We start from the raw sequence: 14,579 nt of genomic DNA on the forward strand, positions 1-14,579 counted from the left end.
TGAACGTATTTGGACATATGAGTAACTTACACTTAATGTATGTGAACATGTGTGAACGATCGCATAACTTACATACAACTTATGGCCCATGTATGCAGGATGTATAAGCATATGCTGACATACGTCGAGAAATTTTCAGCATGCTCAAGATTTCTCAGCCACCTTGCCGTATGTCGATGTATGGTTGCTTCATCGACTTGGTTTCTTTACAAATATACACTGAGATAACGGTAAAACTGGCAAGAAAGTTCAAACTTGGAGCCATAATTTCGACAGCAGTTGTAATGAAAAGTCGCTGGCTAAATGTATTATTTGTGTATGTGAGATTGATTTGTTTCTAATAAGAACAAATACAATTAAATTTAAGATCTTTCTCTAAAATCTTGATTAAATCTTTCCACATCCGTATCCATATAAACACACTTATAAAATACAATAATTCCTGATTGTAATAGCACTTGGGAAGTTCCTTGTCATATCAAACAGTTCATCTTTAAATATTGATTATAGTTACGGTTGGTTATGTAAGGCCTAATAGCAGATGGCAATCACTTCCAGACCACACTGAGGACATGGGGGGTCTTGATGGAATAGCCAGCCTTCATTCTTCCTCTGCAGATGTCATGTTATTTATGTAATCGGACAGAGGAGAAGGTGGGATTCAGGGGAAGTCAGGGGTGAGGATGTTATGACCAGCGGAGAGGCAGAACATCTGTGGACGGATACCATGGACACGAAAAGGGGAGGGCTGGAAAGTGCGGTTTAAAAAAAGACAAAAAAGTCAACATTCAGAAAAGGTATTTGAGAAGGGACATTCTGCACTAGATTTTGTTGGCATGTGTCAAACAGCTTCCTGCCTTCACTCTGTTCAGACATCTAAAATTACTTTACCAAAAAGAATGAGCAGTTGTATCAGGTTATCAAAGTCCATAAAAGTCTGTACAAATGTGTTTATGTGTATGTGACGATGGGTTGACGCATTTTTGGTTAGGTTAGGACCCTGTGAGCTAATCCAATGACACAAGGATATATTTAGGAGGAAATCTGTGGTTTCAGAGCACAATGGGCTGTGTGGTCATCACTGTTTTCACTAAACTCCCACAAAACTTTGGGTTTGCTTCATAAGGAAAACCCTGGGCGTTTCCATGAGAATGGGAAGGCCTGTTCTGGCAGTACAGTATTGAAACATTTTGTACTTTACATTTGATATATTTGTACCAGAGAAACAAACTGAACAACAACATCATTCTAGTGAAATTAGAATTCTTAAAAGGCATACAAGGTCACATCAAGCTAGTACATATTTTAGTTTGCTTGTTTTAAGTTTGGATAAATATAAATGGAATCCAGGCCAAAACAATGAGCCCATATTTCTGGTGGGGGGAGTCTACTCTGTGTATTGCTTTGAATGGAATGTTCCACACTGTGGCATTAAAGTAATCCCCATGGACACAAGAAAGCGACACCACCCAGCAAGGACAGAGGTCAGATCTGTGGAGAGTGGCAACCCTGCTTAAAATAAGAATGCATGCTTTTCTAGCAACTGAATAAATGCAGTATACATAATTTAATGCCTTACTGTGGCACACTCAAAGCAAAGGTAATACTATCTCCATGGAGACAAACCGCCCAGTGCACATTTTACACATCATGAAAATATTATAGCCTAATACGTAAAGGGCCTATATTACACAAAAACAATGCCTGTGAGCTTTTAGACAAGTTAGAATGCTACCTCGTGGAGTTGTGTTTTATTTCATTCACATGTTTGAGAAACCCTTTAGTATTAGTCTGTCTCTAAAGTTCTAAATGCTGTTACACCTTGTGATGTCATGTAGTGGTAGTTTCAAAGATAATGGCTACCTTTTACCTTTAGTACAGTATAGGTTGGCAATTCCAGGGTTGAAATAATCCAAATTCTAATTCTAGTGAAAGTGTATGGAGTTTAAAAGCACAATGGAGCCACATGACTTCACAAGGCGGAACGGTTGTTCTTGTGTGAATGAAACAAAACACAAGTCCAGGTATGTTTTTGATGAGCAAATAACATAACATATCAGACAATAGCATAATATGGGCCCTTTAAACTATGGATTATTATAGCTATAAATTCCTAAAATTCAGGTTTGGTCAATGTTTAGATGACAACTTCAGCAAGCAAATAAGATCACAGTGCTTTGGTAACAATGGTACTTTTCAGTGTATGGGCGGGTTGAACATGCATAAATACAGACATTTTAAGTGTTTTGCCTAAGAGTACTGTAAGTCATATCAGTCTCACTGTAAATCAATAGGGCGTAGTAGTGCGAGTGGAGCAGACACATTCCTCGTTCACTGGTGGGTGTAGTCCATGTGCGTGACGGCTCAGTACACCAGGGACAGGGGCAGACTGGACCCCACCAAAAGATCACATAGTCGGTACAGCTTCAGTCCACGTCCCTCCAAGAGTCTCGGGTTCTCAGTCAAAACAAGGAGAGAAAACTATTTGTGGAGTAAGGAAAATGTCCCACAGCACAGAGTCATGAGAGATGAGGAGAAGAGGAAATAAATCCTTCAAGTACACCTGATTTCAGAACAGTTGTAGCTCTGTTCATAAAGTACGTGGCTGAGGTATGAATGTGGGTGAGCCTGAAAAGATAGACAGTAATATGGAGAAAGTCTGCAGTAAAAAGTAACCAGATACTATATACAAAGATGCAGTGGCATACATATTGTATTTTGAATATGCAAAGAAGTGGCAAAAGGTGAAAAAAGGGATGTTGAGATTTGAACCAATGACCCTTTGGTTTCTAGTTAAATCAAGGAATAACCCTCATCACCGCTACACATAAATTTTGGTGTAGCAAATTTTTTTGAATGCAAAAGTTGTAGTGGCAGTAGTTGTAGGATTTTGAAATTCGATTCTACTTAGTATTGTTGTAATCAAGACCGCACTAATCAAGACCAAGACCTGTCCGAGACCACAGGGTCCCGAGACCAGGACAAGACCAAGACCACTGAGGGTCGAGACCAAGACAAGACCAAAACTTTTAAAGGTCCAGCCCGAGACAATACCGAGACCACGCCCCATGAAGACCAAATAGAGACCATTTTTTTCATTTTTGACAATGTTTTTATCACTTGTCGAGTGTCAGACCTCGATGCCGAGACAAAATCGAGTCCAAGCATCTTCAAGACCAAGACAAGACCAAGTCCAAGCGCATTCAAGACCAAGACAAGGCCAAGTCCCAACACAGTCAAGCCCGAGACGAAAGCAAGACCTCAAAAAAATGGTCTTGAGGCTGGTTCGAGACCAAGACCAGTCTCGATTACTACGACACTATTACTTAAAACTCACTTTTATCCCATTAACAATTTTTACTTTATACATTATGTATGTATAAATCTTCAATCTGTATTTCTTCTTCCAGGTAAGGATTATAAAGTATTTGGCATGCTAAGATGCTAATACTGTACTTTGCCTGGAGTGTCTCACAGTGTGGCATTAAACTGATCCATCTCAGGAGTTATTCTATTGCAAGTGTTCTTATGCTCAAAAATACACTGAAATGTGCCTCTCTATCCACAGGTCTGACCTGTAACTTGGCTTGATAGTGACCCCTGCAATAACATCTTCATGGGGACAAGCAGAGACACCAGAAAAGTCACAAAGTGCAGTTTTAACTCTTCGCTTGAGTCCTTGATGTCCAGTAATAATCTCAGCCTTGATAATGAGCATGCACATGTTTTAAACCTTTGTGATCAGGTCTTTGATACTTTGGCCAGTGGCTTATTTCACTGGTCGTGTGTGTGAGACAAATCCCACTTCAATCTGCTCCCAATCCGGATAGGAAGTGTGATGGGGATTACTTCCTGTTACTTTACAACAAATGTTTGTTATTGCTCACTGGCACACATTCAGCAGCGGAAATATTAGCAGTGTATGGTAAGGGCTTAAGCTGAACCACAAAATACAGAAGGGAAAGTCTGAAAAACAACTTCTCCAGGAGCACATGATTATGAAGTGTGACAAGGCCAGGCAGGTTTATCCAAATTTGAATGTGTTTTTTCCAACTTTGAGAATATGGCTCAATTTTATTTTTAAAACTATATAAACTTTTCTGGTGAGGCGTCCAACATCTGCTACATAAAGGTGTTCTTGAACTGCCTGGAATGTTCCACAGTATGGCATTAAAGTAATCAATCTTGTAACTATTTAATTACGTGTTTTATTGCTCACGAATATCTAAATAAAAAACATGCATTCTTACTGAAAGCAGGGTCACCTCTCTACACATCTGACCTGTAACTCAGCTTGGTGGTATTTCCTCATCTCCATGGCTGGATAGAAAGACGTAATGTCATTCTGTGGAACATTAAGATAAACAAACGAGTGGCTCCACCAAAAAAGTTCCATAATGCACCTTTAAAATGCAACAGGAAGTAAGGACCATCAGCTTATCCTCACTTTGTCATTACTTCTCAGACTGGGGACATAAACATGAGTGAGGTGTTCAGTCCAGTTTGGAGTGTGACCTCAGTGTGTGAGAGAGATAGAAGAGTGTGAGAGAGAGAGAGAGAGTGGGGGAGGGTGAGGAAGAGAAGAGAGAGAGAGGGAGCGAGAGGAAGATAGGAGACAATGGGGAAAGATAGATAGAGAGAGAGAAGGAGAGAGAGAGTGAGGGGGAGAAGAGAGAGAGAGGGAGAGAGTGGGAGAGAGTGAGAGAGTGAGAGGAAGATAGGAGACAATGGGGAGAAATAGATAGATAGACAGACAGACAGAGAGAGAGAGAGTGAGGGAGAGAAGAGAGAGACAGAGGGAGAGAGAGTGGGAGAGAGAGAGAGCGAGAGGAAGATAGGAGGCAATAGAGAGAGAGAGTGAGGGAGAGAGCAGAGGGAGAGAGAGTGGGAGAGAGTGAGAGAGAGACAGGAAGATAGGAGACAATGGGGATAGATAGATAGATAGATAGATAGATAGATAGATAGATAGATAGATAGATAGATAGAGAGTGAGAGAGTGAGAGAGTGTGAGGGAGAGAGAGACAGAGGGAGGGAGAGGGAGAGAGAGTGAGAGAAAGATAGGAGACAATGGGGATAGATAGATAGATAGATAGAAAGACAGACAGACAGCGTAAAGATGTGGAGAGGAGGAGTAAAGGATAGAGAAAGAGGGAGAGAGAGGAGATGGGGAGCATAGAGATGGGGAGAATGAGGAGATGGGGAAAGAGAGAGAGTAATGATATAGAAAGTGAAAAGAGTGGATGAGTAACAGATAGAGAGAGAAAGAGAGAAATAGAGAGGGAGAGAGAGGAGATGGGGAGCATGGAGATGGGGAGAATGAGGAAATAGGGAAAAAGAGGCAGATAGAAGATGGGGAGAGTTAGAGAAAGAGGGCGAGAGTAATGATATGGAGGGAAAAGAGTGGATGAGTAACACAGAGAAAGAGAGAGAAAAGAGTGGAGATGGGGAGAATGAGGAGATGGGGAGAGAGAGGTAGATAGAAGATGGGGAGAGTTAAGAGAAAGAGAGAGAGGGTAATGATGTGGAGAGGGAAAGAGGATGAGTAACAGATACAGAGAGAAAGAGAGAGGAAGAGAGCGGAGATGGAGAGATATGTAGTGGGTGCTGCCGTGGGTGACACAGGGTGTTATTTCTGGCGATGACTTCATGAGCGAGGATCGACGGTGACGAAGGGCAGATGTGATGAAACCCATCCGGTCACTACAGCAGAGCTCAGCACACACACAAGAGTCTGAATAGAGACGTAAGCCTCCACACAGAGAATGTAACAGGCCAGCTGGTTTCTAACAAAGTCCTCTCCACTGTAAACACAGAGAAAGAAGCACTGGGGTGATCCTTCTGTCTCTGGGGGAGGTCATTTTCAAGCCAGACCAACAAAGATGTTTTAATCTAAGTATACATTTTATTTAATCATGCTATTCTTCTCAGATGTTAGGGTTAGGGTTAATTCTTTAAGGTATACTTTGTAAAAATGATAACTGAATTGTAAAACTGTGCATTCTATTAAGGAACACATAATCTTAAGATTTTATGTAGTTATTTGAAAAAGTACATAATCATTCAAAAGTTACAAATTGCTTTTAAAAGCAATGTTATGGCAAAAAGACAAAAGACAAAACCAGTAGCCTACTACTAACAATGCTGCACCACTTGGAAAAGTGGTGCAGCATTCGTATACATACATTCGTATATAACAGAATATTTTAGGCCAGATGCCCTACCGAACACAATCCATTCCATTTATATGCACTGTAAACCCGAACATTCAAAGAAATTAAATAGATTAAGCTGTGTATACTCACAGTATTAGAAATAATCCTTGTAACTTAATTGTGTCAACTTGTAACATGTTCTTCTTTTTGAGTAATTTTAACTAACATTTTTTGATTAAAGGGAACAATTATGGGTATAAGTGTGCATAACTTTAAAACATAGATGAGGTACAATTTAGAATTAAGTAATTAAAAAATAATATGTAATGTGTGTATAATATACTATATGTATACTATAATGTGTAATGTATGTAAGTATATATGTATTATTAAACTATATACATATTATATAATATTGATTAATCTAGTAAATTTCCTGACTTTCACAGGAGGAAAACTGGATTTAATCCCCCCTAAAGTGTGTGTAATCTAATATATGTATAATGGGTCTATAGGTATAATATCATGTTTTTATAGTATGTATACTATAATGGATGATTTCCTGTGTGCATTTTGCGTTCAGCTGGGTAGCTCAACTGGTAAATCTCCTGACTCTCACATGGGGGACCTGGGTTCAAATTCTCCTCCTATGGTGTGTATAATGTGTGTATATATAATGTTTCTATATGTATACTATACTGTGTGTAGATACTGCTGAATGTACTGGATTGTGTATACAAAATCATTAAGTACAAGTACAAGTAGCAAGCCATCCAACCTTTTAAGTTCTGGAAGATTGTGACTTTTAAGGTCATCAACTTAAAATAACTGAGGCAATCGATGGCCTCAATTACTTTGAGTTCTGGTTGCTTATTCAGGTTTACAGTGTGAGATAAGAACCCCAAAAACAGGATACTTAATAAAGCATCTATATATAGGCTGTATTATTTTAATTATTATTCATGGGAGGATATCAGGATACAAAAAGTACAAGTCTGCACATTTGGGCAATAGACACTGCATCAATTACATGACCACATCTCCCTACAGCAATTTGTACAAACTAAACAACAACGTGTCTCCTCATTCAATTTGTACAGAGCGCAATTATCCACAAGTATGCAAACACAAAAGCTGTGTTGTCATGGCAGCTGTATCCGCTGTATCCAAAACAGGCACCTCCAAATGATTTAAGCAGCGTTTAGAAGAGAACATTACCTAATTACAAATCCGTGGGTTGTTAAAATCCTCCTTTAAAACAGAAGCTAATGAAGAGAAGGTGAGGTAAGACGTAAGTGGGGAAAGAGGAGTCTGTAATTAGCTCCATGGTTAACAGTTACTGCGTGCACCACTGGATAATTACCATGGACGATCAAACAGCCAACAAATTTAACAAGATAAAGTTGGAAAAGAGGATTAATTTAAGTATTTATTCTAAGCATTATATTCAATATAAACATGGTGATTCAAATTGTCCAGGAGATTATGGAAATGGTTCATGCTGTTCTTTTGGGGTGCTGGGTTTTACTGTTTCTCAATGGTGTTGAACTAAATTTTCCAGACAACATTGTACAAAACAATTAAAAAGTCAGACATAAACAGCAAATTTAGTGTACCTGGACCCAAACTGAATACATAAAATCCACACTGTTTTTCCTACAACCAGTAATTGCATATAGTACAGATTTAATTGTAATTGTCAATGCTGTGAACTTGCAGAAAATTTACAGGAAGAAAAAAAAAAAAAAAACTAGAGCTGCCAAAAATACCTGGCTATGTGTATTGAGCATAGATGTTGATGTATTTGTCAGTCATGTTTTATTTATGGGTTCTAAATATCATTGTAAAAGTTAATTTAAAGGGCCCATATTACACTATTTTCAGATCTATGTTATAATGTTGTTTCTTCATCAAAAACTGAGCATTTTGAGCCTGAGCCTGGAGATGTAGACAAAACACAACTATAGGTATGTTTTTGATGAGGTTACAGCATTACAACATGGCTTAACGCTCACAATTTTGCGTAATTTAGGACTTTTAAAATCTGGATCTAATATTTCATAAACATTACCTTCCTGTGTCCCCAGTTATGAAGTAAACATTTTTAAATCAAAGTTTACTCATAGCATTTATAATGTTGACTTATGATGTGCAAGTTGTTTAGGTTTGCATATAGTGTTTTCCATGAGTCCAATTATCCAGTCAGAAAGCAGAATTAGCTCTTCAGTTTAGGTTGCCAGATTCTACTGCAGATAACTTTCTTTGATTTGAGCACTCACTACCATCACCCAAGCACCAGCAGCCAATCTTTTCAGTGCTAAAGCTCAAGAACTGAAATGTGGGGATTCAGATCTTTCAAAGTATGTCTGTTAATATGCAAACTGTATTATGCAGGTTAAGACACGGACAAACCAGACCTAGTTGCAATTCTAGTACCTTTTTAAAACCAATAATAGCAAAGGGTACACAGTCTATCTTAAACTGTGTGTGGATTTAGACTTTCATTACCTCTACCAGCAGGGGGTGATCTCTGTCAAGGAGGCATGGTAAAATGTCTAGTGTGGTTCTGTTACTGACAATAAGACATGAGCAGTTTAATCAATAAAAAAAAAAAAAGTTGAGTTTTTTTGCAAGCTACAACATGAGAGATATGCCATGTCTTGTAAATCATTTTTAATCAAGCACCTTTGGCCTCACAGTGCTTCTATATAGAGGCTTCTATTTTTGAAGAAAGACATTTTAATGGAGTAAAGACAGCATTTGTACAGTTTAATAGAGAGGTATGTCTGTAACTCCCATTAAACATCAGGGGCTATCCTTAAACGGCCTATATTTTGCTATTTTCTGATCTATGTTATAATGTTTCCCCATCAAAAACATACCTGGAGTTGTTTTTTGTTTCATTCACACATGTTTAACTCAAATCCTGCATATTTATAATACATAATATAGGAAGTGCTACAATTTGTTTTTAAACTCCACACACTTTCACTGGAATTATCACTTGGATAATTTCAGCCCTGGGATTGCCCATCTCTACTTAAATAAATTTAAGATGTTAACTTGAAAACTACTGACATGACATCCCAAGGTGGAACAGTGCATTTTGACCTTTGGAAATGTAGACAGCCTAATAATCCAGGATTACTCAGACATGTGTGAATGAAACAAAACACATCTCTAGGTATGTTTTTGAGGAGGTAACAACATTCTAACACGGTTTAAAGCTCACAAAAGTCAATTTTGCGTAATATAGGAGTGTTGAGTAACAATAAAATCGAGCATATAAAATGAGTGCACTTACTTTGAGGGCTTTCTGGGCGTGCTCACTGGAGCCAATAAGAATAAGGCCAGGTCCCCCCATGCTGCAGAAGCTCTTCAGGTGCAATCCTTCAGTCACAGGCACAGTGGATACAGCATAGTCCTGCAAAGTCAAAATACTATTACACTCCTATCTATCTTAACATAACATGAGTAATGTGCGTAAGTACAACTAACTAAAGAATGCAGTGAAAACATATATTCAAACTTCAAATTGACCTCAGTTTCAGTTTCAGATAAATGGATAATACTGCAGTGTTTGTTCGGAAAATGTAAACAGTGTAATAGAAAAAAAAAGAAAAAAAAAAAAAGGGAAAAACTTTCTGTGTAAGTATCAAGATGATACTTCTGCATATGGTAAATGGTAAATGGTCACATTTTTATACATGTGCTTTTCCACCTTCAAGGCTCAAAGCGCTTCCTATCAAGGAACCGCTCACTCATTCACACACACACCAAAGTACGCAGACACTGGGGACAAGTTGGTCTTGCCCAAGGACACAATGAGCTGGAACTGGTCCACAAACATGACTCACATGTTTGCGGACCAATTCCAGCTCATTGTGTGGATCTGACCGCAAATATGTCGAGAGCAGGATTCGAACCACCAACCTTCGGATCAGTGGACAAACACTTCCAACTGAGCGACCATCACCCATATTGTCATCAGAATAATTTAAAAAATGTATTGAAATATTTTGGTCAATTTACCCAATCATATGCCCAAGTAAATCAATAATATTACATTTAGAATTATTGCTTCCTAAAAATATGTGGAAAAAACTCTCTAGTTGCCAAAACGGTTCCGTATCAATATTTATCCACTTGGTAATAAGATCTATCATAAATTACAATGACAAATAGAAGTGTAGTTTTACTTTCCAGGAACTGTCTTTTTTCTTCACTATTTAACAGGAATTCATTTCTAAGCCCATATAAATTCTACCTTGTAAGAGATTGGAACTGCCTCTCCTATGAGTTTAATGTGTTTTCTTAATTGCATGATATGTTTGGAATATCGTTTTTATTGCTCCCAGATATATAATACAATGTTAACCGCTCCATATTTCTACTTCCTCTATAGCAAATAGTTGACAGTTTCCATTAAGGAATACGGTAACGTTTCGCAGAACAATATTTGAACTTGGCTCATTAGAACGCCATGAATCACTTTGGAGGTTGTTGTGACTGAAGGCCAGAGCAGCAGCTGTGGACAAAATAGTCAATTACCACATCCTTAATGCTTTCCTGCACGCTTGCTTTGGCTCTTGTTTAGAAGATACCGAGGGTCAGCTGGGAATTATGTAACTTGGAATATCACTGCTCCTTATCGGTGAAAAGGAGGGTTTGTTTCATCTTAAAATTAGAAACGCAAGTCATACTTTTCCTCCTCATCTGATACATCCACTGGGAAATCAAGGGAGACAGAGCTGTTTTTTGTTTTTTTTTACAGAATCAGATCTTACGCAAAGCAGCCATATTGTGGCCCGAAAAGACCCTTTACATAATTCAGCAAAAGACCATATGGAACAAAGTATGCTTTTTTCAAGAGAATGTCATGCAACTCCAAATATTTTTACCATTATTTTCAGAGGGACAAAAGCTCCTACCAGATAATGCATACCACTAACTACTTATTACAAAACTCCCTACTAGTACATACCTACTACTTACACTTGCAATGTGCTTTCCAGGTTTGTGCAAAGCCTCTGGAAGTGCTGAACTATAGTTAGACCTGTCACAATAACAAAGTTTGAAGTCTGATATATTGCTGAAGAAAATACTGAAGATAAATGGTAATACTGAAACTAATTTATGCCACTGACTAGGCATGTAACAATAATTAAAATATTGTGATATTGCATTGTCAAAAGTCTCACAATAATATCATGGGCCGTCACAATATATCGAATCTCAAGTGTCTCTGTGTAAATGCATTGTCTTGGTGCAGCAACAGCTAAAAAACATTGAGAACTACATAGACCATGATCCTTTGCTCTGTTTCAGTCCAACCTACATGCTGAAATAACTGTTATGAAGCACTTTTAAATCTTGATTATTTGGATTGTGATGAGAGAAAAGTAGCATACTCACTTTTTTTTTTTTTTTTTTTTTTGCCTCCACAAAATATCGCAATAAACATCGATATGGATATGGTGAGATTATCATATTGAGAGGGTTGGATATTGTTACATCCAAACCACTGACACAGTAACCATAAAGCATGACTATCTCAATAAATATTCTAAAATGTATAATATGGTTAAAAAAAACATGAATTGCAATAAATAAATAGCAGAAATAAAGGTGCATAACGTAACATTTCTAGTATAAGGTCAGAGATCTGCTTGTCTCCAGGGAAATGCTATTCTATCACAACAGCAGGATACAGCACTACGTTACATTACAGTTTAGAGATTTGCCCTTATTCACAGAAGGAGTTATTGTATTTTTGAGCCACAGAAACATGCATAATGAAAAAATATGTGTGAAATATGTTTATCATCTCCATGGAGACAAGCAGGTAGCAGTTGCTTCACCAGAAAAATTGCACAGTGCACCTTTAAACATTAAAACAAGCCACAGAAACAGATATTAATCCCTCTACAACTAAATAAAACAATTAACAAACAAAATGACTAATGACCAACTAACAAAATCTAATTATAGAACAGAAAAATGACAAAAAATTCCCCACTTATACAAAGAAAAAGTCCCCACAATAAACACTGACCCCCAAAAATTATTATTCCATCAAATATATATTGAAGAATACGTTAAAATAGTAATAGTAATTATCATGACAGGGCTAACTGCAGTCGTTATTCATTTACTCCATATTCTTGCAGCCACAGTTGTCCTGGGGCAGACTGTCAGAAGAGAGGCTGCCATCTCCACCACTAGCACCTCCGACCACAAATAATCATTCAACCTGTTTGTCATGCACTTTTGCAAGTCCAAACCAAAAAAATGTCAACATCTGTCTGCAGTTGTTGATTTCTAAACCAAGCTGGCAACACAATGCTGCCAATAATTTGATAATAAGGGGAAAAACCAACAGGCGATAAGAGCTGTCTATCTGATAAAAAATGGAAAGAACTACAATGGATGCCTAAGTGACTTTTCCGAGTGTGATTTGCCAAGGACGCATCATTAGGAGCCAGTTTGTCAGAGATAACAGAAAACACACAGGAATCTTTGTAATGGGGCAAATGGGAGACAGATGGGAAGATGTCTCAGGCAGGTTACAGTAATACACTTCTGAGTTCTGGCCTTCCCGTGAACCTGACTCAGCAATGCTTCAGATCTGGTTTCTCAGAACAATGCTCACATAACACTACTTTGAGCAAAAAGTAAAAGGCATATATCGAGAAACTTACCCACAAGTGAAGAACATGTTTCACAATTAACTCAGTAGTTAAGTTAGCTCTGCACACTTTGTCCTTTCCCTAACTCTCATGCTGAACCCTGACAGAGAAAGAACTGTCTGCAGTAGTCACAGTTTCCATGTGGATTTAATAAAATTGTCTAACACTTGCTTCCTTCTGGAACCAAGAAAGTGACTATTAAAATGTGTATGCAATATTGCACAAGTGTCTTTTTCACAAATCACTGCTTTTACAATTTACTGCATGGAGAAAAATGTGCTTTCCTGTACTACAAGATATAAATGTCAGGCATGGGTCCTTTACGTAATCTAAATCTGTCCTCCAATCAAAGGTGCATTATGTAACTTTTTGGTTGGGAGTCTGTCACCTGCTTGTTTCTGTGAATATGTCATTGCTCTGCCTGGAATGTTCCACAGTATGATATAAACAACTCTACCTTACAGTTACTCAATTACAGGTGGTTTTATAGCTCAAAAATATCTATATTCTGACTGTGAGCAGAGTTGCCTCTCCACAGATCTGACCTGTAACTTGGTCTGGTTTGGTCTCCATGAAGATAAAAATGTTTAATACTACACTGTGAAAGTTTCCAGAAAAAACAATCACATCTTCACTGAAAAACGATTTTAACGGACCCTCCACCAGAAAAGTTACACAATGCAACTTTAAACTGATCCAAGAATGTAATTAATAAAAGTATGTGCAAAACTGTAATACAGTAATATGAGCTATTACAAATACTACTGGCTTATTACTGGAGCTACTGCAACTGCTGCTAACACTACAACCATTACAACCAAATATATTTTCAAATATTTATACAACTTTTGCTACCTACTGTATTTTCCAGACTGTTGAGCGCACCTGAATATAAGCCGCATCAACAAAATTTTAACAAAATTTTAAAATTGTACATATACAGGCTGCACCTGAATATAAGTTGCAGGTGTCCACGTCTTCAAGAAAGTTATCAAGTTTGGGCCGTCTGTTTTTCTTGCCTCTGAAAACTTTTGTCGCCTTTTTGCATTGAGCCAGTTTGTCACCAAAAATCACCAAAGTCTCACCATCGACTCATTGAAGCCGAGCTCATGTGCAGCAGCTCGATTTCCTTCTTGCACAAACACATCAGTCATCATTAACTTAAAAGCTGCATCATCATTGATTTCTTTGTGTGTTTTCCATGAAGGAGGTGTGTATGAAGTATAAAATAACAGTTCAAAACACAATCAAACAAGCATCTTCCTCGGTGCATCACTCCCGTCTCTCCCCACGCTCTACTGTGCATGTCTAGCTACTGAAGATTGAGACATTTACCCATACGGGTAAGACATATCCCCCTCACTAATGTTAATTTAGCGGACAATGTGCCAAACATACACCCATATATTAGCTGCATCGTTTTATTAGCCGCAGGGTTCAAAGTATGAGAAAAAAATAGTGGCTTATAGTCCAGAATTTATGGTATATAATCTCTACATTTGTATTGTGTAGTATACCCTATATATCCTGGTCTACAAAATGATAAAACATAGCACAATTGCCATAGTGATTAAAAATTTAAGATAGTATACTCTATATTTTGAATGGTCCTCAAAATGTTGCTAGATCTTAGGCAAGAGTACCTATAGCTGGAGGAACTAATCTTATTACTTTGAGATGTAAAGACTATAAATTAACCTTTGTTTTCAAGTTGTGAAAATGTTTCTTCAGAAAATCA

The 14,579-nt window shown here is 37.8% G+C and overlaps 1 protein-coding gene across 1 annotated transcript in view; it reads right to left on the bottom strand.

Moving 5' to 3' along the window:
- Positions 1 to 14,579, bottom strand: part of ddah1 (dimethylarginine dimethylaminohydrolase 1) — a 64,883-nt gene that overhangs the window by 11,382 nt on the left and 38,922 nt on the right. The window contains exon 4 of the mRNA XM_055165123.1: positions 9,457 to 9,576. Within this exon, the coding sequence (XP_055021098.1) occupies positions 9,457 to 9,576 (120 nt within the window). The remainder of the gene's footprint in view (positions 1 to 9,456; positions 9,577 to 14,579) is intronic.

This window comes from Boleophthalmus pectinirostris, unplaced genomic scaffold (assembly GCF_026225935.1).
Source record: "Boleophthalmus pectinirostris isolate CB_2022bp ecotype Guang Dong unplaced genomic scaffold, ASM2622593v1 HiC_scaffold_7, whole genome shotgun sequence".
Taxonomy (NCBI): domain Eukaryota; kingdom Metazoa; phylum Chordata; class Actinopteri; order Gobiiformes; family Gobiidae; genus Boleophthalmus; species Boleophthalmus pectinirostris.